Raw genomic sequence first — 27366 nt, 5'->3', positions numbered from 1 at the left:
GAAAAGACTCTCTCTGCCGGTACAGAAGTGGCAGTAATTCCCAGGTATCTCACTGCTAGTTTGCTCAGGGCTGGGAAGGTTGGTTCATGTTCTTGCCACCAAGTCAGTGCATCCCTATCTCGGGGAATCACTTTTTCTTCAGAGTACCGACGTACTTCAATGAGCACATCACTGGCAGCTGACCGGTGATGTTGTCTTGACGAAACCTGCATGTCAAAATCAGTCCATATCCCTCCTTTTGATACAGCTGAACCTGAGGGGGCAGGTCTCTGGTTTGGCCCTGAGGCAGAAGGCCGTAAGGTAGAAGGCTCTGAAGTAGAAGACCCTGAAGTAGAAGGCCATGAGGTAGAATTAACAGTAGCTGTTGAGCTTGGGGCTAGAGTGGGAGCTGCCTCTCCTGTCTGATAGACTTCCTGCATTTCAGAGAGGAGACGTTTTTTCATTACTTCCACATTGTCTTTGTCTCGAAAACCAAAATGTTTAAACCTAACATCCAGAAATGTACTGGCAGCTAGACAGTGAATGCTCTCAATACCCCTGAATCTGCGCTGACATTGCTGTGCCAGTTGCGTGGCAAGGGAGCTGCCTTGACGTTCACAGGCTGCTACAGCCCTGTGAATGAGTGACACGAGCGGAATCACTTTGGAGACTGAAACATACTTTTCAGCTGAAACTTCCCGTGTCACTTCTTCAAATGGCCGTAGTGCATCAACTGTTTGCTTGATGAGGGATAATTCTCCCTCATTTAAGCACAATGCATTCCTCCCCAAAAGGCAGAGGGCTGTGGTCACAGCTTCATTTTGCTCACAGAGTTTCTCCAGCATGTAAAAAACTGAATTCCAGCGAGTATCTACTGACTGGATTAGCTTGTCCTCTGCCACTTTCAACTATTGCTGAATACCCCTGAGCTTCTGTGTGGCCTGTGTGCTGTGGTGAAAAAAGGACACGATCGCACTGCATTTCTCCAGCACTTTCACAACTTCCGGGACACTTTTTAAACTGTCCTTTACAATTAAATTCAGTGTATGTGCAAAACATGGATGATGCCTCCATCCAGCCTTGTGCACTGCAGCAACCATATTTGCACCATTGTCTGTCACAACTGCAACAACCTTGTCAGTTATGCCCCATTCTTCTGTGATGCGTTTAAGCGCCAAACTGATATTATCTGCTGTATGCTGCCCATGGAAAGTGTGGGTTTCCAAAACAAATTCCCTCATTTGCCAGTTTTCAATGAGATGACATGTTACAGTCAAATATGCCTCTGTGGACACTGAAGTCCACATATCAGTGGTAAGTACAACACTGGAAGCATTTTGCAAAGATGCCCTTACTTTGCCTTTGCATTCATCAAACATCTTTACAAGGTGAGTCTCTGTCAGGTTCTTTTCTTCCTGGGAGTTTATATTTTGGGTCAAGAGCTCTCACAAATCCTTGGAAACCTTGGTCTTCTACTATGGACAGAGGCTGGAGATCCTTCACAATCATCTCTCCCAGGCATCTTGTGAGTGCTGCTGCTCTTGGGGAATCATATTCAAACGACATAAAATCGCAGAGCAAAACAAATGATGGGGCTACTCTGCACTGAATGCTTAATCTTATTTAGATTCAACTATGCATGTAGTCTCTCCAAATAGCCCACAGTAAGGGGATACAAACACTTACTGTTTTATAATACTGGGTGACTCAAATTGAAATTGCCAGTAAAATATTTAATTAAATAAATAAATGCCACAGTAATTGCACAAGTTTGTCAATACCTCATCTCATCTCGTTATCTCTAGCCGCTTTATCCTTCTACAGGGTCGCAGGCAAGCTGGATCCTATCCCAGCTGACTACGGGCGAAAGGCGGGGTACACCCTGGACAAGTCGCCAGGTCATCACAGGGCTGACACATAGACACAGACAACCATTCACACTCACACCTACAGTCAATTTAGAGTCACCAGTTAACCTAACCTGCATGTCTTTGGACTGTGGGGGAAACCGGAGCACCCGGAGGAAACCCACGGGGAGAACATGCAAACTCCACACAGAAAGGCCCTCGCCGGCCCCGGGGCTCGAACCCAGGACCTTCTTGCTGTGAGGCGACAGCGCTAACCACTACACCACCGTGCCGCCCGCTTGTCAATACCTAGATTTTAAAATATTCATTTAAGTTAAAGCAAATTAGACTGATTGTAAATAATAATAGACATATTTTAAAGATAAAATGTTATTTTTATCCATCTTTTCTAGTATATAAGTTCACCATTGCTGTTTTATTGCAATTGCTCTGTATAATTTAATGACACCTAGTCTATGTAATACACTTTAAATGATCAATTCTTTAGGAAACCTTACCTGAATAAATCTAGGCTTTTTTGCCTATGTGAGATTATCTCAGTGATGCACATATTATTACTCCAAGCTGAACTCATGCAGCTATTTGTTGAAGCATGTATTTGTTTCGTTACTTATTTCATGACCATATTTATTCATTTGAATAACTCCAACAGCAACGGTGCTTAGCGCCACTCAAAGCTCCGCATTTTCTCCCTCTGTACCCGGATATTGCCTGCCTGCAGCACCGAAGGACTCCGATAGAGATGTCTGTCTTGCCCTAGCACCAGCACCGACACTGTGCTCTCCTCTTCTGTCCGCCTCATCGTAAATGCCTCGTATTCTGTTTTGTGGTTTAACCTGAGGTGTTTCACCAGGTTTGTTGTGTTGCCACAACTCCTTACTGTTTTTCCACAAACATCACAAACCGCGTCTTGGCTGTTTGTGGAGCTGAAATAGCTCCACACATGACTTCGTTTACGTTCCGCCATTGCGTCTACAGACTGAGTGACTGACGGACTGAGCAGCGTGTCGCAGCGCTTACGCATTAAGCACTTACCCAGGCGGAAGAAAAAGTAGTACTTTCCACTGTGTTCCTGTTAATGATATACATTACCTCAAATGACTGAAGTATCAAAAGTATCGATATCTTGATTTGAGGATCGATTTTGGAGTATAAAGATCTGGTATCGGAGGTATCGATGTTTCAGTATCGATCCGCACATCACTACCCTTCATCCAATTTTAATGTGGACAGAGGCGATTTTTCTCACCAGGCAAGCCAATCAGCTGCTTGGGGCCCCCACCAGGTGGCGACAGAGAGTCGAAATTTGCACAGCAGTTGATAGAGAAATTTGCGAGTCGAGAGTGAAGAAGAATCGAAATTTGCGTTTTGAAAAGTCATTCGCTGAGTCTGACTCTCACGGGTTTCCCGTTTACAATAAGCTGTTGGGAGGAACAAAATGCTAAGCAGCCAATTGTGTGACCACATTTTTGAGTGACAAAAGTCTTCAAGCAATCAGCGCTTGCAGTCTGCAGAGGGATCCCTTCCTGCGCGTGCAACCACGTTTGCACAAATCGGAAACCCTGTAGGCTATTAACGTGCACATATTGCGTGTTGGTAGACCTCCATGGCTAAATTATTATGAAGAGAAACTATCCATCCGGGAGTGAAAAAAGAAAGAAGAAAAAAGAAGACGAGGGGAGAAGAAAGCAAGATGGTGGTAAGTCAGTAGCAATAATAATGAACAGAGACAATAGTATTTTTCCCTACCGTTGATAATGAATGATGTAGTGCAAATGGTGCTAGTCTTGTTTCACTCGCGCTAGCATGACCATACTTTATTTATGTTGTTTTTTTTTGTTGTGGGCGGGCGGTGGTGGGGCCCCCCAATGAATTTCTGATTGGGGCCCCACTAGACCCTAGAATCGCCACTGAATGTGGATACCCTCAAATGAAAGCTGAAAGTTTGGACTTTATGTCCATGTCCATTATATAACTATAACTTGAATATGTTTCAGTAAACAGGTAAAAAAAAACAAAATTTGTGTCAGTGTCCAAATATATATGGACCTAATTGTATATTCCTACCATAGCTATCACACTGTCAGTCCTGCGCGTGCGCGCGCATCCAGCGGACTCCAGCACGCGCGCCATTAATTAAACTTAATTAAAGAGCTGCGCGTGCACCTATTTTAAGGACTATTCAGATACAGTATCATTGCGAAGTATTGCCTACAGCAGTGCGCGTTACCGAGCCGCTCTACCCGAGTGGGAGTCCCTGCGGTTCTATACCGGTTTCTCGCCTTTGCATGTTTAATGTTTTGGATTTAGTCTGCCGATGTGGACTGTTTGCCTGTGTGTGTGTGTGTGTGTGTGTGTGTGTGTGTGTGTGTGTGTGTTTACACTTTATTATTAAATATACTCTGCACTTACATCCGCCTCGTACCTGAGACACACTCAAAATATTCTCAATAAATAAATGAGAGAATTGTAATGTTTGTTTATTTTTAGGAAAGCGCTGCGAAAAAACATCATTTTTAATAAAACTTCATGCAGGAACTATTCCACCATCTCTATCACAGGGTCTGTGTTTGGTCTGAGAAAAATTCAGTTTTTCACTTTTTGAATGACTCCTTAAGGATGTGTGAATCAGTGTCTGTTATCGCCAGTGTCACTCATTTTCATGACAGTGATTCACTCCGTTTTGTTTTAATGGATCAGTGTTTTTTATGTCAGTGAATACTTTTGGCCAATAACCATAAACCACTTCTCTCCCGGTTAGTGGATCAGAGTCTGACTCAGTGAATCGTTTCATAACTGAAATTGACTCTTCTCTCGTTCAGTGAACCGATGTTTGAATCAGTGAATCATTTCCATCCAAGATACTCTCTCTCTCTCTCTCTGTGGGTCAGTGTTTGAATCAGTTAATCATTTCCATCCAAGATACTCTCTCTTTCTCTCTCTCTCTCTCTCTCTCTCTCTCTGGGTCAGTATTTGAATCAGTGAATCATTTCCATCCAAGATTTTCTCTCTCTCTCTCTCTCTCTCTCTCTCTCTCTCTCTCTCTCTCTGGGTCAGTGTTTGAATCAGTGAATCATTTCCATCCAAGATACTCTCTCTCTCTCTCTCTCTCTCTCTCTCTCTCTCTCTCTCTGTGGGTCAGTGTTTGAATCAGTTAATCATTTTCATCCAAGATACTCTCTCTCTCTCTCTCTCTCTCTCTCTCTCTCTCTCTGTGGGTCAGTGTTTGAATCAGTTAATCATTTCCATCCAAGATACTCTCTCTCTCTCTCTCTGGGTCAGTATTTGAATCAGTGAATCATTTCCATCCAAGATTTTCTCTCTCTCTCTCTCTCTCTCTGGGTCAGTATTTGAATCAGTGAATCATTTCCATCCAAGATATTCTCTCTCTCTCTCTCTCTCTCTCTCTCTCTCTCTCTCTCTCTCTCTCTGTGGGTCAGTATTTGAATCAGTTAATCATTTCCATCCAAGATATTCTCTCTCTCTCTCTCTCTCTCTCTCTCTCTCTCTCTCTCTCTGGGTCAGTATTTGAATCAGTGAATCATTTCCATCCAAGATTCTCTCTCTCTCTCTCTCTCTCTCTCTCTCTCTTTCTCTGGGTCAGTATTTGAATCAATGAATCATTTCCATCCAAGACTCTCTCTCTCTCTCTCTCTCTCTCTCTCTCTCTCTCTCTCTCTCTCTGTGGGTCAGTGTTTGAATCAATGAATCATTTCCATCCAAGATTCATTCATTCATTCTCTCTCTCTCTCTCTCTCTCTCTCTCTCTCTCTCTCTGTGGGTCAGTATTTGAATCAATGAATCATTTCCATCCAAGACAGTCTCTCTCTCTCTCTCTCTCTCTCTCTCTCTCTCTCTCTCTGTGGGTCAGTGTTTGAATCAATGAATCATTTCCATCCAAGACTCTCTCTCTCTCTCTCTCTCTCTCTCTCTCTCTCTCTCTCTCTCTGTGGGTCAGTGTTTGAATCAATGAATCATTTCCATCCAAGACACTCTCTCTCTCTCTGTGGGTCAGTGTTTGAATCAGTGAATCATTTCCAGCCATGATTCTCTCTCTCTCTCTCTCTCTCTCTCTGTGGCTCAGTGAATCATTTTATGACTTAGATCATTGTAAAATGATTCACTGACTCAAACTGACTTGCTAAATCAGAGAGCAGTGAATTATGGTCATAGCGAATTCACTCACCCCGCTCTTGCTTAGGGGATCGCTGTTTGAGTCAGTGAATCATTTTGTCCATAACCATAATTCACTTTTCTCCCATTTTGCAGATCAGTCTTTGAGTCAGTGAATCGTTTTACAATGATCTGTCATAAAATGATTCGCTGAATCAAACTCATTGTATGATTCAATGAATCATTTCCCAACTGAGATTGCCTCCTCTCTTTATTTGTGGATCAGTGTTTGAATCTGTGTATCATTTAATGACAAGATTCACTTGTCTCTTGCATAGTGGATAAGTGAATCATTTCACAACATAGATTCACTCCTCTCGCATTGAGTGGATCAGTATCAGTGAATCATTTCACAACGAAGAATCATTCCTCTCTGTTGAATTCAGTGAATTAATTTTGAGTGAGTGAATCATTTCTCAGCCAAGATTCTCTTCCCTCTCATTTAGTGAATCTGCATTTGTCATTTCATTTATGATTAATCATTCCTTTCTCATTCAGTGGATGTGGAGTTGAAGATTACCAGCGCTTTTGTTTTATTTATCCTTATATTACCAAATAACTACATAGAATTAGAGTCAGACCTTTAAAAACTGGGTGAGATAGACATCCATTATTCATGAACTACATTACCTCATAGCTCCAGTTCAAAGCTAAAGAAGCAAACATATCTTGGCAAATTATTTGTGATGAGGCATAAATTGTGTTAATTAGATTAACTGTTACAAAGAAAGCCAGAAAAAAACCTGATGTCATATCAGTCTCCTATTTTTATATAGTTACATTCTACAGCTTATATTATTTTGTTCAATTCTTTAGAGTGCACTATGAGCAACGGCACAAATGGCCACCATCATGTGGATGAAGCTGAACTGGACCATTCATTAGGCGAGCAGTTCCTCTCAGAGGCTTTCAAAATGATCCTGGAGGAGGCGGTTCATAAGGCTACAGATGTGAAGGAAAAGGTCCCATCAGCAAAGCAATCATCCGAAGCATAATGTAGTACTGTATAATATGCTAGAAACTGTATCTAACAATATATTTACAGGTGTGTGAGTGGAAGGACCCTGATCAACTGAAGGCTATTTTGGACTTGGATCTGAGAGACCATGGGGAATCTCATGAAAAGCTGCTGCAGAGAGTACACGACGTCGCTAAATACAGTGTGAAAACCAGTAAGTCATGTTCATCTCTACTAGGTACTTCTTTTTATCTGGACCAGAACCGTGGGTGAGAGTCTCTTAACCTGACAGACCTGGGGATTGAACTCACAACACACCACATAGATATGAGAACAACCCAAGTTTATTTGTGTATACACAAGCTTATATACAAGATATGGCATTGCAGAAGAGGAACATAGTTGGAGGGGCAGAAAGGGGAACAGAGTGATGAAGAAATCCGGAAACAGGGGTGGGGTGAACATTGAATCGTGACGCCTGCAGGACAGGTTTCTCAGTGAAATGTCAGATCAAGGAAAGAAGTAAGAATAAACATGTGCTGATCCTTGCAAAATAGAGTGTAACATAGGACATGGGTCCTTATATGGAAGAACTGTAGAGGATGAATTAGATATGCCTGAATCAACCCTATCAATCTCTGCCTGTTCGTTATGAATAAACTGAGGCCTGAAAGGAATCTGCAGCTGTGTCTTCTTTCTTTACAGATCACCCTCGCTTCTTTAATCAGCTGTTCGCTGGAGTGGACTATCATGCCCTGACTGGACGCCTCCTCACGGAGACACTCAACACCAGTCAGTAAGTGTGGCCTAGTTGGCACAAGTATGCATCCATGGAGAAAAAATAAGAATGTTACTACTGTAACTGATAGATGATACACCTGCTGAACAACCTCAGTAACCTTCATGTTATAGACATGAATCAGCCTGGTGCCCTGATTTCTCAGAACAATGCAGCACAAAGGTCACAATAAGATAGACAGTGTATTTTGGCCTATTGAAGAAAGTTTTAAAATTGTGATGCTTTTAGGAAACAGAAAAAAGAAAAGAAAGAAAGAAAACAACTTTATTCATCACACACTTGTGAAATTCCTCTCTGCGTTTAACCCATCTAAAGCAGTGAACACACGACAATGAGCACACACACATACCCAGAGCAGTGGGCAGCCATGCTAACAGCGCCTGGGGAGCAGTTGGGCGTTAGGTGCCACGCTCAAGGGCACCTCAGCCCAAGGCCATCCCATATTAACCTAACCACATGTCTTTGAACTGTGGGGGAAACTGGAGCACCTGGAGGAAACCCATGCAGACACGGGGAGAACATGCAAACTCCACACAGAAAGGCCCATGCCAGCTGCTGGGTTTGAACCCAGAACCTTCTTGCTGTGAGGCAACCATGCTAACCACTACACCACCGTGCCGCCCAAATCAGTGCATGTCCAGCATGGTCTCCAATCCATTTGCATCATCGAAGTGGTTGAATTGGTGTCACGGTGGTGTAGTGGTTAGCACTGTCATTTCACAGCAAGAAGGTCCTGGGTTCGAGCCCAGCAGCCGACGAGGGCCTTTCTCTGTGGAGTTTGCATGTTCTCCTTGTGTCTGCGTGGGTTTCCTCTGGGTGCTCTGGTTTCCACCACAGTCCAAAGACATGCAGGTTAGGCTAATTGGTGACTCTAAATTGACCATAGGTGTGAGTGTGAATGGTTGTTTGCCTCTGTGTGTCAGCCCTGCAATGACCTGGCGACTTGTCCAGGGTGTACCCCGCCTCTCGCCCATAGTCAGCTGGGATAGGCTCCAGTTTGCCTGTGACCTTGTACAAATACAGATAATGGAGGGATGGATGGATGGATGGAAGTGGATGAATTTTGGAAAATATCCTTGAAATGCTTTATTTATTTATTTATTACATTTCTTTGCATGCACATCATGTCACTCCAAGGGTAACTGGCATATCCATGTGTGGGGACAGCAGTAAAGATGGAGACAAAAAGACATAACCATGCATTTTTATTGCATTATGTGAAAAATAAAACACATGGGGCATTCATTTATAGGAAAGTAATGCATGGTGAGTTGGTGAGATGTGAAGTGAAGCATTAACTATTGACAATTGCTTTTATTGTTGTGGAACATCTGTGTGACAAGTGAATTCCTGGTATTATTTAAAAATAGGTCACCAACCTCCTCTTTGTCATTCAGACTGTCTGGTGGTGGTAAACTTCCTGACTGTTACAAAAAAACTGACACTGTGGACTCCTTTCATATGGGTTACATAAACTTCTCATATCAATCAGCAACACTGTTATAAGAATATAAAAACAAAGGTAGAACTACATGGAAATTTCAGAACATCATAACCCTATAACCGGGGCGGCACGGTGGTGTAGTGGTTAGCGCTGTCGCCCCACAGCAAGAAGGTCCGGGTTCGAGCCCTGTGGCCGGCGAGGGCCTTTCTGTGCGGAGTTTGCATGTTCTCCCCATGTCCGTGTGGGTTTCCTCCGGGTGCTCCGGTTTCCCCCACAGTCCAAAGACATGCAGGTTAGGTTAACTGGTGACTCTAAATTGACCGTAGGTGTGAATGGTTGTCTGTGTCTATGTGTCAGCCCTGTGATGACCTGGCGACTTGTCCAGGGTGTACCCCGCCTTTCACCCGTAGTCAGCTGGGATAGGCTCCAACTTGCCTGCGACCCTGTAGAAGGATAAAGTCGCTAGAGATAATGAGATGAGATAACCCTATAACCCAATTTCATGGTTTTAAGTACACCATAGCACCAGCTTACTAGACGATGTTGTTAATGGTAAGAGTATATTACAACCGAAAAGGCAGCTGCTAAAATATTTTGATAAAAGACTTGAGGGTTACGATGGCATATTAGCGTCATTGTAGGTTTAAAAAAATGGAGCTGGGGGAGAGGGTTAATAGTCCAAGAAAAAAACTTGTCATGTATTGGAGCAGTTGAACAGATATAATTGCTGGAAGAATTTATTTAGAATAGGCATGCAGACAATACAAAAACATCAGACAAAGGCAGAGCCATTAAACAGGCAAAAGTCGAGTGAGGTGCAAACTGAGTAACAGCGGAAAGGCGAAAGTCAGAGTGCAGTTAAACAAAAGTCAAAACTCGAGTAATATAGACAGTACAATGCCTGGTAACATAAAACACTTGGTACAGCACGTATACTTCGCAAAGTCTGTATGCTTTCAAAGTCCTTATATGGGTACACCATGATTGCCTTCTAATTCAGAAAAGGTGCATAATAATTAGTCCTTGCGGCAGGTGCTGCGCGCTCAGAGCGCAAATGTGCATGGACATGAGTGACAGCTTGAGTCACACCAAGTGCGACCACATGCAGACGTAACAAAACTCAGAATTTCCAAGATAAAGTAAAAAAAATTATGGGCAAAAACTTCTCATGATAGAAATTCTCAAAAAGTATAGTCATAAATTTGTGAGGAAAAAAAAACTCAGAAATTCCAAGATTAAAAAAGTCAAAAACTTGCGAGGAAAAAAAAAAAAACTCAGAAATGATCTCATGCTGCCCAACTTCCTGGCTGCAGTGCATTCTGGGAAATGAAGCAGAAAATTTCTTAGCACTTTATTCTTTTGTACTGCATGATCAAAGAGGAAAGACTACATTTCCTATAACTTTCAGCTCAGCTGTTTCAAGTTACAAAGATTTGGCCTGATGATAAGAATCCACACACTGAAAGTCACAGGAAACTGCTGTTGCACAATAATTATACATTTATAAACAGCTAAGACCAAAAAGACATGGATAAACAAAGCTGTGTTCTTTATATGTTCTTCTCCTGTTGCATTCAGGAAGCACAACAGACAATCATATGTTTCCCGGCTGCAGTGTATTCTGAGAAATGCAGTTGAAAATCTCTTAGTGTTTTATTCTTTTATATTGCACGATCGAGGAAGAAAGAGTGAATTTCCTATAAATCTCAGTCTTTGGTGAGTTCACGTCAATTGAACCTTGCAAATTGAAGCAATCTATTTCCTTGCAAAAAACACTATTTTCCTAAATCTTTTTCTTGTAAATTTGTGACCTTTTTTTAGTCTCAGAACTTGAGTTTTTTCTCGTGAATTTCTAACTTTAATCTCAGAAATTTGAAGGTTTTTTTTAACCTACGCTGGCCTTAATATGCCATCGTAGGATTTTTCTTGCTGTACATTTCATGTTTTCACATTTTTGTGGTGCTATTATCCACAGTATAAGAGCTTAACCATAACAGATTCTGTTATCTATACCACTAAGTAACTTTGCAGGGAAATTGCAATTGTGATTTGTCAGATGGGGTTGATTAATTTGCTTTAACAGCAGCTCTGACAACAGTTCATCTGCAAGACAAATCATAATACACTCGTTCTAATACATTTCTATAATAATGACTAATTCAGACAGTAAAATAATAAACAAATTTTTAAAATGCATTTAGATACTGATACAGTGTGAAGGAGTCTCCAGTGTCAGTAACAGTCTGAGGTAAAGCTGTTACTTTAAGTTTAATCAACTTCTGGGTGGTTAGAGTAACTCTGCTTCATGTGTTGCCACACCACACCATCCCATTGTTGATTATTTTCCTATAACAGCATGTCCCGAGTGTTTTATGCTATACTTTGTTAAGGTCTAGATAAGAATAACAGAATCAACCAAGTTTAAAATGGTATATTTTCAGGTACACCTATGAGGTGGCGCCGGTCTTTGTTCTGATGGAGGATGTGGTTCTCCATAGTCTGCGCACCCTAGTGGGCTGGTCTGAGGGGGATGGCATATTCTGCCCAGGAGGCTCTATTTCTAACATGTATGCCATGAATGTGGCTCGATATTGGGCATTTCCTCAGGTGAAGACACAAGGCCTGTGGTCTGTCCCACGTCTGGCTGTGTTCACATCACAGGAGGTAAAAATAAGCAAAACAGGGTTCTATTGAAATAAATATCATCACAACTGTTTGCTTTGTGTGCATCACTTGAGTTTGTTAAAACTGATAAGCAGTTGCTTTATCATATTCCTTGCAAGGGGTAGGAAAAGTACAGGGAAACTGGGTGCTGCATCAAAATCAGTTAAAAGTAAAATTATGGAGGCAAAAATCTGAAAGAAACTGAAAGTAAAAAACAAAAAAGTATCTACATTTTAACATGCTCAAGTATTAAAGACTGAAAATTTATACAGTACCAGTCAAAAGTTTGGATTGGAAACCAGAGGTTTAAGCTGTGATACATGAAAGTAGGGTGAACACATCGCATGGTGAGTGGTAATGCCAGTCTAACAGAACATGGGTTGATTACCTTCTTGATGAGGAAGGGTCCAAGGAACCTGGGTGCCAGCTTGCGAGAGACGACCCTAAGTGGTAGGTGGCGCGTGGAGAGCATAACTCGTTGGCCCACTCGGTAGGTGGGTGCCTTGGAGTGATGTTTGTCGGCCTGCTTCTTGGATGTGAGTGCGGAGCTAATGAGTCTTCTCCGGGCCAATGCCCACGTCCTCCTGCAGCGGTGTATAAAGGCCTGGGCTAATGGTACGGCGATCTCCTCCTCCTGGCTGGGGAACAGTGGTGGTTGGTACCCTAGTGAGCACTGGAACGGAGAGAGACCTGTGGCAGAGGAAGGGAGAGTGTTATGTGCATATTCAATCCAAGGAAGGTACTTGCTCCAAGAACTGGCATCCCTGGACGCCATGCACCTGAGTGCAACCTCCAAAACCTGGTTGGCCTGTTCTGCCTGGCTGTTGGTCTGTGGGTGGAAGCCTGAGGAGAGACTACAGGTGGCCCCGATGAGTTTGCAGAAGGCTCTCCAGAACTGTGCAGTGAACTGAGGACCCTGGTCAGAAACTATGTCAGTAGGCAGACCATGTAGGCGGAAAACGTGGTGGATGAGTAGTTCTGCAGTCTCTTTGGCTGAGGGGAGCTTGGGCAGAGGAATGAAATGGATGGTCTTAGAAAAACGGTCAATGACAGTGAGGATGCATGTATTGCCACCTGAATTGGGGAGTCCTGTGATGAAATCCAGGGCGATGTGAGGCCAAGGTCAATGCGAAGTAGGAAGGGGTCTTAGTAGGCTGGCAGGGGGTCAATTTGGTGTCTTGTTCTGGGAGCATGTGTCACAGGCTGCCACGAACTCCTGGACATCCTCCTTGATGGATGGCCACCAAAAGCGCTGCTGGATGAGAGCCAGGGTTCAGGCGGCTCCCGGATGACAGGCCAACTTGGAACCGTGACCCCGCTGCAGCACCTGAGTTCGCACATGACAGGGGACAAACAGATGGTTACGAGGAATATTGTTGGAGTTACCTTCACCGGGGTCCTGCTCCAGGGCCTTCTGCACGAGTGTCTCAACCTCTAGAGTAGTGGCTCCCACCAGGCAGCATGGAGGAAGGATAGTCTCGGGTGGCTTGGACTCCTCTTGGTGGGAGGAGAACATCCTGGACAAGGCATTGGGTTTGCTGTTCTTGGAGCCTGGGCAGTAGGAGAGCATGAAGTTGAATCAGGAGAAGAAGAGACCAATGGGCTTGACGGGAGTTGAGACATTTGGCAGACTTGAGATACTCCAGGTTTTTATGGTCGGTCCAGACTAGTAATGGGAGGTCAGACCCCTCAAGCCAGTGTCTCCACTCCTCCAAGGCTAGTTTCACGGCCAGTAGTTCATGGTCGCCAATGTTGTAGTTTTGTTTGGCTGGAGATAGCCGGCAGGAGAAGGAGCATGGGTGGACCTTGTTGTCGTTGGCCCTCTGGGATAGGATGGCTCCGACCCCTGACTTGGAGGCGTCGACCTCGACGATAAACTGCTTGGTAGAATTGGGTATGGTGAGAATGGGTGCTGTGGTAAACCTGTGCTTGAGACTGGAAAAGGCTTTCTCTGCTTCCTCCCTCCACTTGAACTTGGTCTTGGTCGAGGCCAGGGCTGAGAGAGGTCCAGCCACTGTGCTGAAGTTGCGGATGAAACACCTGTAAAAATTGGCGAACCCCAGGAAGCACTGGAGCTCTCGTCTCGAAGATGGGGTGAGCCAGTCAGCAACTGCCTCCAGCTTGAGGGGGTCCATCTGGATCTTGGCTGGTGAAATGATGAACCCCAGGAATGAGACAGAACTTTGGTGGAACTCGCTCTTCTCTGCCTTAACGAACAGCTTATTCTCCAGCAGGCGTTGAAGAACCTGACAGACATGACCCCGATGTTCTTCCATGGAGCGAGAGAAAATCAAGATATCATCCAGGTAAACAAAGACAAAGGTGTTAAGAAAGTCCCTCAAGACATCATTAACCAATGCCTGGAATACTGCGGGTGCGTTAGTCAGGCCGAAAGGGACTACGAGGTACTCATAGTGGCCTGTGGTGGTGTTGAAGGCTGTCTTCCACTCGTCCCCTTCTCTGATCCTAACTAGGTGATAGGCATTGCATAACTCCAGTTTAGTGAACACCTTGGCTCCCTGGAGTAGTTCGAAGGTTGTAGTCATAAGCAGTAGTGGGTAGCGGTTCTTGACCGTGATGGCGTTGAGATCTCGATAGTCAATGCAGGGGCAGAGCGACTTGTCTTTCTTCTCCACGAAGAAGAATCCCACCCCTGCTGGCGAGGAGGAAGGGCGGATAATCCCAGCTGCCAGAGACTCAGTGATGTATTTCTTCATGGCCTGTCTCTCGGCGGGGGAAAGAGAGTAGAGACATCCCTTGGGTGGCGCCGTCCCTGGCAGGAGGTCGATACCACAGTCATAAGGCCTATGAGTGGGAAGGAACACTGCTCGGGTCTTACTGAAGACAGGCTTGAGGTCCGGATACTCCGGAGGCACATGAGAAAGGTTGGGAAACTCGCTGGCTGAGGGAGGAGGTGGTTTGGCGGGAGGCAGAGCGGAGTTCAGGCAGGAAGGACTCCAGCCTAAGATGGTGTGGTCAGTCCAGTTTAAGTGGGGGTTGTGCTGCATCAACCACGGTAATCCAAGAATAACGGGAACGTGAGGGTTGTTCATGACATGAAGTTGTATAGTTTCGGAGTGATTACCTAAAATCCTTAGGGTGAGCAGGGTGGTGAGGTGAGTGATGGTGGTCAAGCCAGTGCTACTATCAGGACGGTGAGAGAGACCTTGAGGGCGAGTAATGGGATTCCAAGATCCTTGGCGGTGGCGGAGCAGATCAGGTTCCTGTCTGCCCCTGAGTCGCTGAGCGCCTGAAGATGGTGATGCCGGTTGTTGAGAGTGATGATAATGGGGAGCAACGGTCGGTTGGCAGGGGACTGGTTCTGAGCATTGCCCACCAGGGCCCCTCGATTCACTCGTGGGCTCGTCCATTTAGCAGGCAGGCTCGGCAGATGTGTCCCTGCTGACCGCAGTAGAAGCAAGCCCCTGTGCTCCGTCGGCACAGTCGTTCCTCTGCTGACACCCATACCCAATCTACCTGCATGGGTTTGATGGACGAGGCGGGTGGTGGAGAGGGGTTGAAGTTGAGGCGGCTCCTCTCTCTCCTCCGTTGTTGAACCCATGTGTCAATATGATTGGCAAGGTCCATCAGGCTGGAGAGGTCTGATGGCAGTTCCTGCAAGACGAGTTCATCCTTGATGGCATCGGATAAGCCATGTAGGAACGCGTCGACCAGGGCACTCTCGTTCCAACTGCATGATGCTGCCAACGTCCAGAACTCGATGGCATAATCCGAGGTAGATCGGGACCCCTGCTACAGCTCCATGAGCCCTCTTGCCGCCTCCCGGCCAGACAGAGAGCGGTCAAATGTTCGCCTCATTTCCTCAGAGAATTCCTTGAAGCTGGAACAACAGGATGCGTCGGCGTCCCAAACCTCCATCCCCCATTCCCTGGCCTTGCCGGTGAGGAGCGTGATGTTATAGGCTACCCGGGAGCGTTCTGTGGGGAAAGCCAGAGGTTGAAGCTCCAAGATCAGCGAGCACTATGACAAAAAAAGATCTGCAGGTACCTGGTTCTCCACTGTAGGGTTGAGGCGAAGGGAGTCTTTGTTCGTGGAGAGCTGTGGTGGCGGGAGGTGAAGAAAGAGGTGGCTGGGCAGGGGTAGGCACGGCTTGGGAGTGCTGGAGTTGTGTGGCTAGGAGGTTGAGTGAGTCAGACAGGGTGGCCAGGTTCTGGGTGATCTGCCTGAGTTCCTGTTGGTGGGTCCCAAGGAGGGCTCCTTGCTGCTGCATAGCCATTCTCAGATGGTTCAGTTCCGCTGGATCCATGTTGGCCAGAACGTACTGTTATGGGTGACAAGATGTGGTGAGTAGGATCCAAAAGCAGAAACACAAACCAGAAAATCCAATGAATAAAAAATATTTAATTAAAGTCCAAGAGAATAAACAAACAAAAATAGCAAAAATAGTCCAGACAAAAAAAAAACCTGTTAACAAAAAATGTAGCACAAAAACAAAAAAAATGGCAAGATGAGAGTGCAAAAACTGTGGCAAAGAATAGGCAAAAACAGAGAGCAAAAATCCAGGAAGCAAAATGGCACAGAGACGGCATGAGAAACAGACAAGATGTTCTGGCAAAGTCCCCTTCTGAGAACGGCCTATTTATACACAGCAGAGCAGACCAGGAAGTGAATGCCGGCAAGATGGAAGTCCCGTCCCGGATCCGGATTGTGCTGAGCTGGGAGATAATAAATCTCCGGAGTGGAAGTCCGGGGCGGATCATGACAGTAATATGGATTACTGCAATTGTGGAATAGGGCTATTTAATTTTATTATTTACTATTTACTGTTTGATGACCTCAAATGCATTAAGAAGGCAAGAAATTCTACGAATTAACTTTTGACAAAGTGTTCCAGGTGTGTCACAAAAACTAGGCTTGGAATGAGAGGATGCAAGTGTAGTTAAGATTAGCTTTAATGAAAGTTCAAACAGGCAGATAAATCCAAAGCAGTAGGCAAAAACATTGTCAATGAACAGGCACAGGTCAAGCAATTTGCAAACAGGTATGAACAGGGAAATTCAAAATACTGAAGTCACAAAATAAAAACACAGTGATAACAGGCAGAAACGAAACAGCTTGGTAATGAACAGATGAATTAGAACAATACTTTGCAGTGTGTGTGTGTGTGTGTGTGTGTGTGTGTGTGTGTGCAAAGTCCTTAAGTAGTGTGGCTGTGATTGTGAAGAGGTGTCTATAATTAATACTCCAGTGACAGTGAGCGGTGAAGAGCATGATGGAAGGTGTAGCACAGTGAATGAACATGCAGGTCACAGAGAACAGGTAGTGGATGTGACCGAGCTCCTCAAATGAGCTCCCTCTGGGAGCTGTACGTGTACGAGGGCGGCCTTTGGGATGGGGACCAGGTTTGTCAGGGTGTGTAGCATTAAATTCTTGGGTGAGCATAGGGTTAAGGATGTTCTTGGCTGAGACCCAACAATGCTCCTTGGGGCTGTACCCCTCCCATTCTACAAGATACTTGAGGCCCCCTTTCCTACTGTGTGAATCTAGGAGGGTACAAACATTGTTAGCAGACTGACCCTCAATGTTGAGAGAGCTGGCAGAGGTGTGGGATGCAAGTGGTCCTGGTGTGACAGGTTTCAGCTGGGAAACATGGAAGGAAGGTGAGAGTTAGCTCTGATGGGGTAACTCTAAATGGTAAGTGACTTTGTTTATCCTCTTGAGAATCTTATAGGGTCCAATGTAACATGGTTTTAGTTTATGACAGCTGGCCAAGTTCTGAAAATCCCTGATAGCCAGCCAAACTCCATCCCCAGGCTGGTACTCGGCGGGGGGGTCTTGCCCCAATTGCGGTCAACATTTCTCTTATGTCTTTGCATGGCCTGGACGATACATTGGTCAGCTTCCCACACTTGTTCGCTTCTTTGGAACCAGTTTTCAACTGCTGGCAGGTCTGTGGGGCTGTTGTTCCATGGGAACAAGGCAGGCTGGAAGTTAGCATGCACTGGAATGGTGTCAACTGGGTAGCAGAGTGCTGCAAGGAATTTTGTGCATATTCAGCCCATGGGAGGAAATGTGACCAATCTTCTTGATTGTCAGCACAGAATAAATGAAGAAATGTGCTGATCTCCTGATTAGCTTGTTCATTGGCTTGGGGATGGTATCCTGATGTGAAGCTCAAAGAGATGCCCAGTTTATCCATGAAAGCCTTCCAGAATTGAGAGGTGAACTGGACACCCCAATCACTCACAATGTCTTCAGGGATACCAAAGTTTCTGAACACATGGCTGAAAAACATTTCTGCTGTTTCAAAGGCTGTGGGCAGACTGGGTAGAGGCACCAGGCATAAAAAAAAATGAGGGAGGTGGTCACAAATGATCAAAATGGTGTTTTGCCCTTGAGATACTGGGAGATCAGTCAAGAAGTCCACTACAATGTGGGTCCAGAGACACTGAGGAGTAGGAAAGGGCTTGCCTGCTGGCAGTGACCTGGGAAATTTGGCTCGAGCACACTCAGTGTAAGAAAAAAACAAATTTATTAATGTCAGAGACCTTGTGAGGCCACCAGTACTTGACTTTTAGGAGCTGGTCTGTATGGTGAACCCCTGGGTGTGGCTGGAGAGGTAATGGTGATGAGACTAGACCTGAGGCATGGGGGAACATAAGTGAAGTTGGCTGGACACCCAGTGGGAGTGTGATAGGGTAGTGTGTGGCCTAATTCCAGGTCAAACTCTCAGGAGGAGTGTAGTGATGCCACTGAATCCCCATATGAAGTGCCTGTAAAAGTTGCCAAACCCCAGGAAATGTTGCAGGTCTTTGAGAGTTTGTGGAGTGGGCCAGGACATGACAGCTGTGACCTTGATGGGGTCCATGGTCACCCAAGTGGCACTAATGGTGTACCCCAGAAAGGAAATGGTGGAGACATGGAATTCACATTTTTCTCCCTTGACAAAGAGCTGGTTCTCAAGCAGACATGAAAGGACTTGTTTGACATGTGAGATGTGTGATCACAAATTTTCCCAGCATGTCATTGATTGAATACTGAAAGACAGAGGGGGAGCCAAAGAGTCCATATGGCATGACTGTATATTCGTAGTGTCTACTGGTGGTACTAAAGGCAGTTTTCCACCCGTCTCCCAAGCGGATGCACACGAGATTGTAGGCACTCCTGAGGTCTAACTTGATGAAAACCTTTGCTGAGTGTAACTGTTCTAGGGCTGATGGCACAAGAGACAGAGGATAAGGGTATTTCACAGAGATCTGGTTCAACCCCTGATAATCAATGCATGGACGTAGACCCCTACCTTTCTTTTCAAAGAAGAAGTCTGCTGAGGTGGGCAAGGTGGAGGGTTAAGTGTATCCCTGGGCAATTGCTTCCTGTACATACTCCTCTATGGCCTGTTTTTCTGAGAGAGACAGAGGGTAGATGTGACTGCGAGGTGGAGAGGTTCGAGGTGGAGAGGTACCAGGTAGCAGATCAATGGTGTAGTCATATGGTTGGTGCAGGGGAAGACTACTGGCTTTCTTTTTGCTGAACAAAAAACTCCATGAGTGTATGGTACTCCCTGGGAATTTGAACTTGTTCTGCAGTTTCTGGACTCTCCACCAAGTTGGAAGCGAGGCAGAGGTGTGGGTGTTGAAGGCAGTGTTCAAGGCAGTACGGTGACCACTGCAGGATTTCCCCCCAGCCCATGAGATGACTGGCTCATGAAGCTCCATCCATGGCATGCACAATACAATGGGGTGAACAGTTGTAGATGTGGCCCAGGAAGCCTGTGGTTTCCTTGTGTAGGATGCTGATGTGGCGTATCAGTGTCAGAGTGCAATGTTTGACAGTACCAACACCAATGGGTCCACCATCAATGGTGTGAATGGGCAGAGGCTTGGACAAGGGAAGTAATGGGGTCTGGTGTCATTCGGCCATGTGATGGCCTATGAAGTTTCCTTTGGCTCCTGAGTCCATTAATGCTGTAAGTGCAGAGAGGAAACCCGAGTCTTCTATCTATACTGGCAGTGACAAGGTTTTGTGAGAGAGAGACAGGAACTAACTCACCGGAGCTGGGTGAGAGCCTGCAGGGGGTTCCTCTCTGCTCTCCTTCTGGACTGGAGTTCTACAACGTAGTGGGCAGTCAGAGATGAAGTGCTCAGTATTGCTGCAGTAGAAACCTCAATCCTCTAGTTGTCGCTTCTTTCTTTCGGCAATGCTGGGCTGGATGCGGCCAATCTGCATGGACTCTGGACTGGCAGGCAAAGCTAACAAACATGCTGGACCTGACACCTTGGACCGACGTTGAATGAGTTGGTACAGGCGAATGGCAAGATCAATGAGGGCGTTGAGGGTGATTTGGTTGTCATGGCAGGGGAGCTCCATTAGAATGTCTGCATTCAGTCCATGGTGGAAGATGGCCTGTAGCGCAGGCTCATTCCATCCACTTCCTGCAGATACTGTCTGGAACTTGAGTGCATACTCAGCAGCATGCTACTGGACATCCCTGCTGAATGTCCAGTAGACTCTCGCCGATCTCATTACCATAAGGTACATGGTCAACACACAACGAAACATTGAGACAAACTGTTCATAGGTTAGCGTGGCCCCGTTGTTCTGTTCCCAGAGTGCAGTAGCCCATCGGATAGCCAGTTAGCAAGTTTATGAACTGAGCCACCTTTTCCTGATTGGTAGCTCCCTCTTGAGCAGCGAAATACATGGAGCACTGTAACAGAAAGCCCCAGTATTGAGCAGCTTCTTCCAAGAACTTATCCAGCTCTGCAATAAGAGAGCTGGTTGTAACTGAGTGGGTTTGCATGAAGCGAACTATAGAGACTTGTGACAGCGCATCAGCCAGCTGTATGAGCTTCTCCTCGGGGGCTTGGAGATGTTGTTGTTGTTATTGTTTGTTCATCAGCTGGCCCTGATCGAGCGCGCTGCCCAAGTTTTCTCGCTCTGCTGCATCCATGTTGTGGTGAAGCATTCAGTTACGAAAACCAGGCTCAGAATGAAAGGATGCAAGTGCAGTTAAGATAAGCTTTAATGAAAGTTCAAACAGGCAGACAAATTGAAAGCAGTAAGCAAAAATGTGGTCAATGAACAGGCACAAACTGGCAAACAGGCATAAACAGGGAACTAAAAAAATACTGAAGTCACAAAATGAGCACAGGACAAAAACAGTTATAACAGGCAGAAGCAAAATGGTTTGGTAATGAACAGATAAACCAGACCAATAAAATATGGTTCCCTTGTTAGGTAATGTTTAATAACCCTCTTGAATTGATTGAAGTTACGGTATATTAGCAATGAAAACCTAGCTAGCTAATTTACCAAGCTGATTTACAAAACTAAACTAGCTTGCTTATTTTTCTAGCTAGCTAATTTAACAAGTTTGCTCATTTATATGGCTAAATTACAAAATTTAACTAGCTAGCAAACAGAACTAGCGAAATTGCAAAATTTTACTATGTTTTACCAGACTTAAAGTTAACTTAACATACTTCTTTAGATTTAATGGTGAATTTTAAAGGCAGATATTTCATGTTACTTGAGAGGCAAACGAAACATGAACTGGCAACTCCAGCAAAAGACAACTTCTTCTTACCTACTAATAAAAAAAGTAAGCTGTTTGAAATATTTGTATCTATAGGTCAAAATGAAAATATAAGGAGTAACAAGTATGATTTTTTTTTTCTTAGAAATTTGAGTAAGAGTACAAATCAAATTCCACCCTTGTTCCTTGCAGAGCCACTATTCGATGAAAAAGTCAGCTGCCTTCCTTGGTATTGGGATGGAAAACATTTACCACGTGAAAGTGGACAACAGGTATGTTAGTTTATATGAGGGCTTTGCTTGTCTTTTCTGCATACTCCACTTCGCCTGGAGTCCACTTCATCCTTCTTTAATCTCTTTGTATCCACAGTGGCAGAATGATCCCAGAAGACCTCGAAGTTAAAATTGTTCATGCCAAATCACAAGTATATGCATTATCTTTCCAACTGACTTTTCTATCATATTTTATTTATCATGAAAATTAAATGCAAACCATGGACATAGAAACTCTAAACTAAAATCTTACAATTAGGCTGTGGTTTTAATGCGCCACATTTTTATAGTTCAGTCTACAGTATGTATGGGGTTTAGCAGTTACTCAATATGACTTCAGTAATGAAATTTTGGTGGCTGGCATTTGATTAGCATGTTCTCTTTCCTACAGGGTGCTTACCCGTTCTTTGTCAACGCTACAGCTGGTTCCACCGTACAAGGTGCCTTCGACCCTCTGGAGCGCATAGCTGACATCAGTGAGAGGAACGGAATGTGGATGCACGTCGACGTAAGCCACGTCCTCTTTGTCAGCAGTCGTGTTGCATAAAATCACATGGAACATGAGACGCTAGTATAAATTAATTTCCCTGAATGTATAGCACCTTTGGATTATTATGCAAGCTCAAAATGGAATTCCATTAGCTGTGAGAAAATAGTAGGTAATGTCTAAAGTAGTCAAGGAACAGAAAGTACAGATAAACAGCCTTATTGTGATTGATGTCCTTCTCCTCCTCTATCTGTTCTACAGGCTGCTTGGGGAGGAAGCGTGCTGTTTTCCAAGAAACACAAACATTTATTAGCAGGAATCGAAAGGTATATACATATCAATTTTCCATATTTTATCATTATTTCCATTGAAGTGGCCTGTCCTGTAACTGTGTTACCATTTGTACCAGAGTACCAAGACTTGTGAACAGGGACATCAGGGTATTGAAGAAGAAGAAACCTTTATTTGTCACATGCACACTTCAAGCACAGTGAAATTCATCCTCTGCATTTAACCCATCTGAAGCAGTGAACACACGCGTGCACCACCCCCCGAGCAGTGGTCAGCCACACTAGAGCGCCCGGGGAGCAGTCAGGGGTTAAATAGCTTGCTCAAGGGCACTTCAGCCCAAGGCCGCCCCACGTTAACCTAACTGCATGTCTTTGGACTGTGGGGGAAACCGGAGCACCCGGAGGAAACCCATGCAGACACGGGGAGAACATGCAAACTCCACACAGAAAGGCCCTTGCCAACTGCTGGGTTCAAACCCAGAACCTTCTTGCTGTGAGGTGACCGTGCTAACCACTACACCACCGTGCCGCCATATTGCTAGAAATAGTGGAGAATATAACATTTTAATTTACAAATATACTACACTTATAAATAAAACTTCAGTCAAGCACCCTTAGGGTTTCCCTTTCAGAAACAGTTCCAAATAAAATTGCTTTAGAAAGCTAGAATTGTTAACCATCTAACATGAAGAAGATGAACAGTGAGGGAAAACTTGAGGAACATGGAGGAGAAATCATGTTTTCTTATGGGCTGCGTTCAAAATTGCATACTGCTGTAGTGTACGTAACACACAACTTGTACTAAATATAGTGCAGGTTAGCGTTTTTAGCTGCCCGTTTTCTCCTAAAGGATATGAAACAGCAAATCTTCAGTAACGTTTTTGATAACATTTCCATCGGTTACAATGGAAAACCTGGAAATGTCTGTTTTGTCAAATGATTTATGTCTTTTCATATAAAACAAAAAAAAGTGCAGAGTAAAAAGGAAATCCAAGACTGAAGACCTTAAAGCTCCTTCTTATATTAACAGAAATCTTGAATAGGAAGTTACGTCAATCCACAGACTTGAGTGACTTTCCACTAAACCTGTGTTCACCAACAAAAAGTCGTGAACAACTTCCTTTTTCCAGATCACATTCCCTAATGGGGTTGTTCTTTTGTGTGTGTGTGTGTGTTTAGGGCAAACTCTGTAACCTGGAATCCACATAAAATGCTGATGACCGGCCTTCAGTGCTCCGTTATTTTGCTGAGAGACACAACGGTACGATAGTGGGGTACAATCTGTCCGAAATATATTTACTATGACATCATAGAGAGAATATGAATAAGTAGGCAAGCACTGAAAATTGTGTGGTGGCCTGGGAAAACTCTTCATGTAGTGACATTTTCTCCTATATATACAGCCCTGTGCAAAAGTCTTAAGCACATGTAAAGAAATACTGTTGAGCAAAAATGGCTTAAAATAATGAAATTAAATGTTTCAACATTAAAAAAAATACTATAAACAGCAGTAAGCCATAATAAATGAAACAGTCAATATTCGGTGTGAGACGACCTTTTGCTTAAAATAAATAAATAAATAATTGTAGTCCCAGGTACAATGAGTGCAGTTTTATGCGGAAATGAGCTGTAGGTTTTACTGAGCATCTTACAGAACCAGCCACAGTTCTTCTGGACACTTTGACTCTCACACTTGCTGCTTAATTTTGCACCAAAACCCAGTAGCCTTCATTATGTTTTGTTTTTTTAATCTGAAAAGTGGTCTCTAATGCAATATGCTGCTCAGATACAAACATTTTTTTTTCTGTAACATTTAATTTTGTGCTGGAAAAACGAATGTTTGGACTCTAAAATGTTTTTGCACTGACTCGATAATGTAGAAATCATAAAATAGAAATCTATAACAAAGTTTGTATGAAAAAAAGTAGGGTGTCTAAGAATTTGGCACAGTACTGTAGTTCTGAAAATGACACACTTTCTTGTTTCTCTTTTGCATGGATTTTAACCACAAGTTTGTAAAACCTATTTATACAATTTCTTTCACCAGAACCTGCTGATGCGCTGCCACTGTGCAAACGCCACCTATTTGTTCCAGCAAGACAAGTTCTACGACATACATCTGGACACCGGGGATAAGTCCGTCCAGTGTGGACGCAAAGTGGATTGTCTGAAACTGTGGCTCATGTGGAAGGCAGTAGGGTCTCAGGGCCTCGCTGACCGCGTCGAAATGGCTTTCGCCAATAAAAGGTAAACAAGACAAAAAAGCAACCACAACCAAAAAAAAAAAACTTCCTGTCTAATTTTAAGAAAACAGAAAATAGTTTGTAGATTTTATACAGTCTACTGTACATTAAATATATCCTACTCCATGAGTCAGTGTGGTGATGGGTTATAACTTGCTGTTTGCTTTAGGTATCTTGTTGCAGAGATGAAGAAAAGAGCAGGGTTTCAGCTGGTCTCTGAGGTAATACTATTTTATTCAAATCTAATACAGTTAAAGTTGTGTTAGGTATGATTTGTGAAAAATATGTCGAGGAATAAGATTTGAATTATTTATTTTACTCCTTGAGCTCACCCCTATTTCCACCCATGTACACAAAGCTCCGCCCCCAAAACTTACGGCAGTTCATCGAGAGTTAGCATTAGCAAGGATTCTCATGACATCACTTTCAAGCACACTTGAACAATCAATACAATATGCAACTTCTCCTCATAATAATTTCTGAGGATGTGAAGGGGTGTGTCTATAAAATGACCAAAAAGAAGCCAATCCAATGACAAGCAAACATTGCAACAATGCTTGAAAATGTTGGTTCTTTCATATTTCTCCACAGCCGCAGTTTGTGAACGTGTGCTTCTGGTTTGTGCCACCCAGCCTGAGAGGAAAGGAGAATGACACAGATTACCAGGACAAATTAGCAAAGGTTAACCCATGGAGAATACCAGAATATCTGTTTACTGAATACAGTGGTGCTTGAAAATTTGTGAACCCTTTAGAATGTTCTATATTTCTGTATAAATATGACCTAAAACATCATCAGATTTTCACACAAGTCCTAAAAGTAGATAAAGAGAACCCAGTTAAACAAATGAGACAAAAAATATTACACTTGGTCATTTATTTATTGAGGAAAATTATCCAATATTACATATCTGTGAGTGGCAAAAGTATGTGAACCTCTAGGATTAGCAGTTAATTTGAAGGTGAAATTAGGGTCAGGTGTTTTCAATCAATGGGATGACAATCAGATGTGAGTGGGCACCCTGTTTTATTTAAAGAACAGGGATCTATCAAAGTCTGATCTTCACAACACATGTTTGTGGAAGTGTATCATGGCACGAACAAAGGAGATTTCTGAGGACCTCAGAAAAAGTGTTGTTGTTGCTTATCAGGCTGGAAAAGGTTACAAAACCATCTCTAAAGAGTTTGGACTCCACCAATCCACAGTCAGACAGAATGTGTACAAATGGAGGAAATTCAAGATCATTGTTATCCTCCCCAGGAGTGGTCGACCAACAAAGATCACTCCAAGAGCAAGGCGTGTAATAGTCGGCGAGATCACAAAGGACCCCAGGGTAACTTCTAAGCAACTGAAGGCCTCTCTCACTTTGGCTAATGTTCATGTTCATGAGTCCACCATCAGGAGAACGCTGAACAACAATGGTGTGCATGGCAGGGTTGCAAGGAGAAAGCCACTGATCTCCAAAAAGAACATTGCTGCTCGTTTGCAGTTTGCTAAAGTTGACGTGGACAAGCCACAAGGCTATTGGAAAAATGTTTTGTGGACGGATGAGACCAAAATAGAACTTTTTGGTTTAAATGAGAAGCATTATGTTTGGAGAAAGGAAAACACTGCATTCCAGCATAAGAACCTTATGTCATCTGTGAAACATGGTGGTGGTATTATCATGGTTTGGGCCTGTTTTACTGCATCTGGGCCAGGACGGCTTGCCATCATTGATGGAACAATGAATTCTGAATTATACCAGCGAATTCTAAAGAAAAATGTCAGGCCATCTGTCCATGAACTGAATCTCAAGAGAAGGTGGGTCATGCAGCAAGACAACGACCATAAGCACACAAGTCGTTCTACCAAAGAATGGTTAAAAAAGAATAAAGTTAATGTTTTGGAATGGCCAAGTCAAAGTCCTGACCTTAATCCAATCGAAATGTTGTGGAAGGACCTGAAGCGAGCAGTTAATGTGAGGAAACCCACCAACATCCCAGAGTTGAAGCTATTCTGTACGGAGGAATGGGCTAAAATTCCTCCAAGCCAGTGTGCAGGACTGATCAACAGTTACCGCAAACGTTTAGTTGCAGTTATTGCTGCACAAGGGGCTCACACCAGATACTGAAAGCAAAGGTTCACATACTTTTGCCACTCACAAATATGTAATATTGGATCATTTTCCTCAATAAATATATGACCAAGTATGATATTTTTGTCTCATTTGTTTAACTGGGTTCTCTTTATTTACTTTTAGGACTTGTGTGAAAATCTGTTGTTGTTTTAGGTCATATTTATGCAGAAATATAGAAAATTCTAAAGGGTTCACAAACTTTCAAGCACCACTGTATATGCTACTTTTTCATGAATTAAAAATATAATTATTTATATCATTATTAAATATCATGTCTTGTCCACCAGGTGGCACCAATCATCAAGGAACGCATGATAAAATGTGGCTCTATGATGGTGGGTTATCAGCCTCTGGAGGGTCGAGTCAATTTTTTCCGCATGATCATCCTTTCTCCCCAACTGCAACACAGCGACTTGGACTTCTTCCTTGATGAGATTGAGAGGCTGGGGAAAGATCTGTAAATGAGCTCTGGGTGCTGTTCATCATTCGTTCTTTAGTCATCGTCCATCATTGTTCTTTCCAGAGACACCCTTTAAGGGCGCTCTCGATCACCTTTTGATTTTCTTAGACAAGC

The 27366-nt window shown here is 43.8% G+C and overlaps 1 protein-coding gene across 1 annotated transcript; it reads left to right on the top strand.

Moving 5' to 3' along the window:
* The first annotated feature begins 210 nt into the window (after positions 1-210).
* On the top strand, positions 211-27366 carry csad (cysteine sulfinic acid decarboxylase). The gene is made up of 14 exons (XM_060936645.1): positions 211-345; positions 6797-6982; positions 7066-7192; positions 7684-7774; positions 11663-11885; positions 21574-21653; positions 21751-21805; positions 22045-22161; positions 22402-22466; positions 23610-23691; positions 24478-24677; positions 24843-24894; positions 25265-25354; positions 27080-27366. The coding sequence occupies exons 1-14, from the start codon at positions 211-213 to the stop codon at positions 27251-27253; spliced, it is 1677 nt and encodes a 558-aa protein (XP_060792628.1). The 3' UTR covers positions 27254-27366.

Source organism: Neoarius graeffei, chromosome 13 (genome assembly GCF_027579695.1).
Source record: "Neoarius graeffei isolate fNeoGra1 chromosome 13, fNeoGra1.pri, whole genome shotgun sequence".
In the NCBI taxonomy this organism is placed as follows: Eukaryota; Metazoa; Chordata; class Actinopteri; order Siluriformes; family Ariidae; genus Neoarius; species Neoarius graeffei.
The sequence above is the reverse complement of the archived record's forward strand: the minus strand, read 5'-3'. Positions and strand labels throughout refer to the sequence as shown.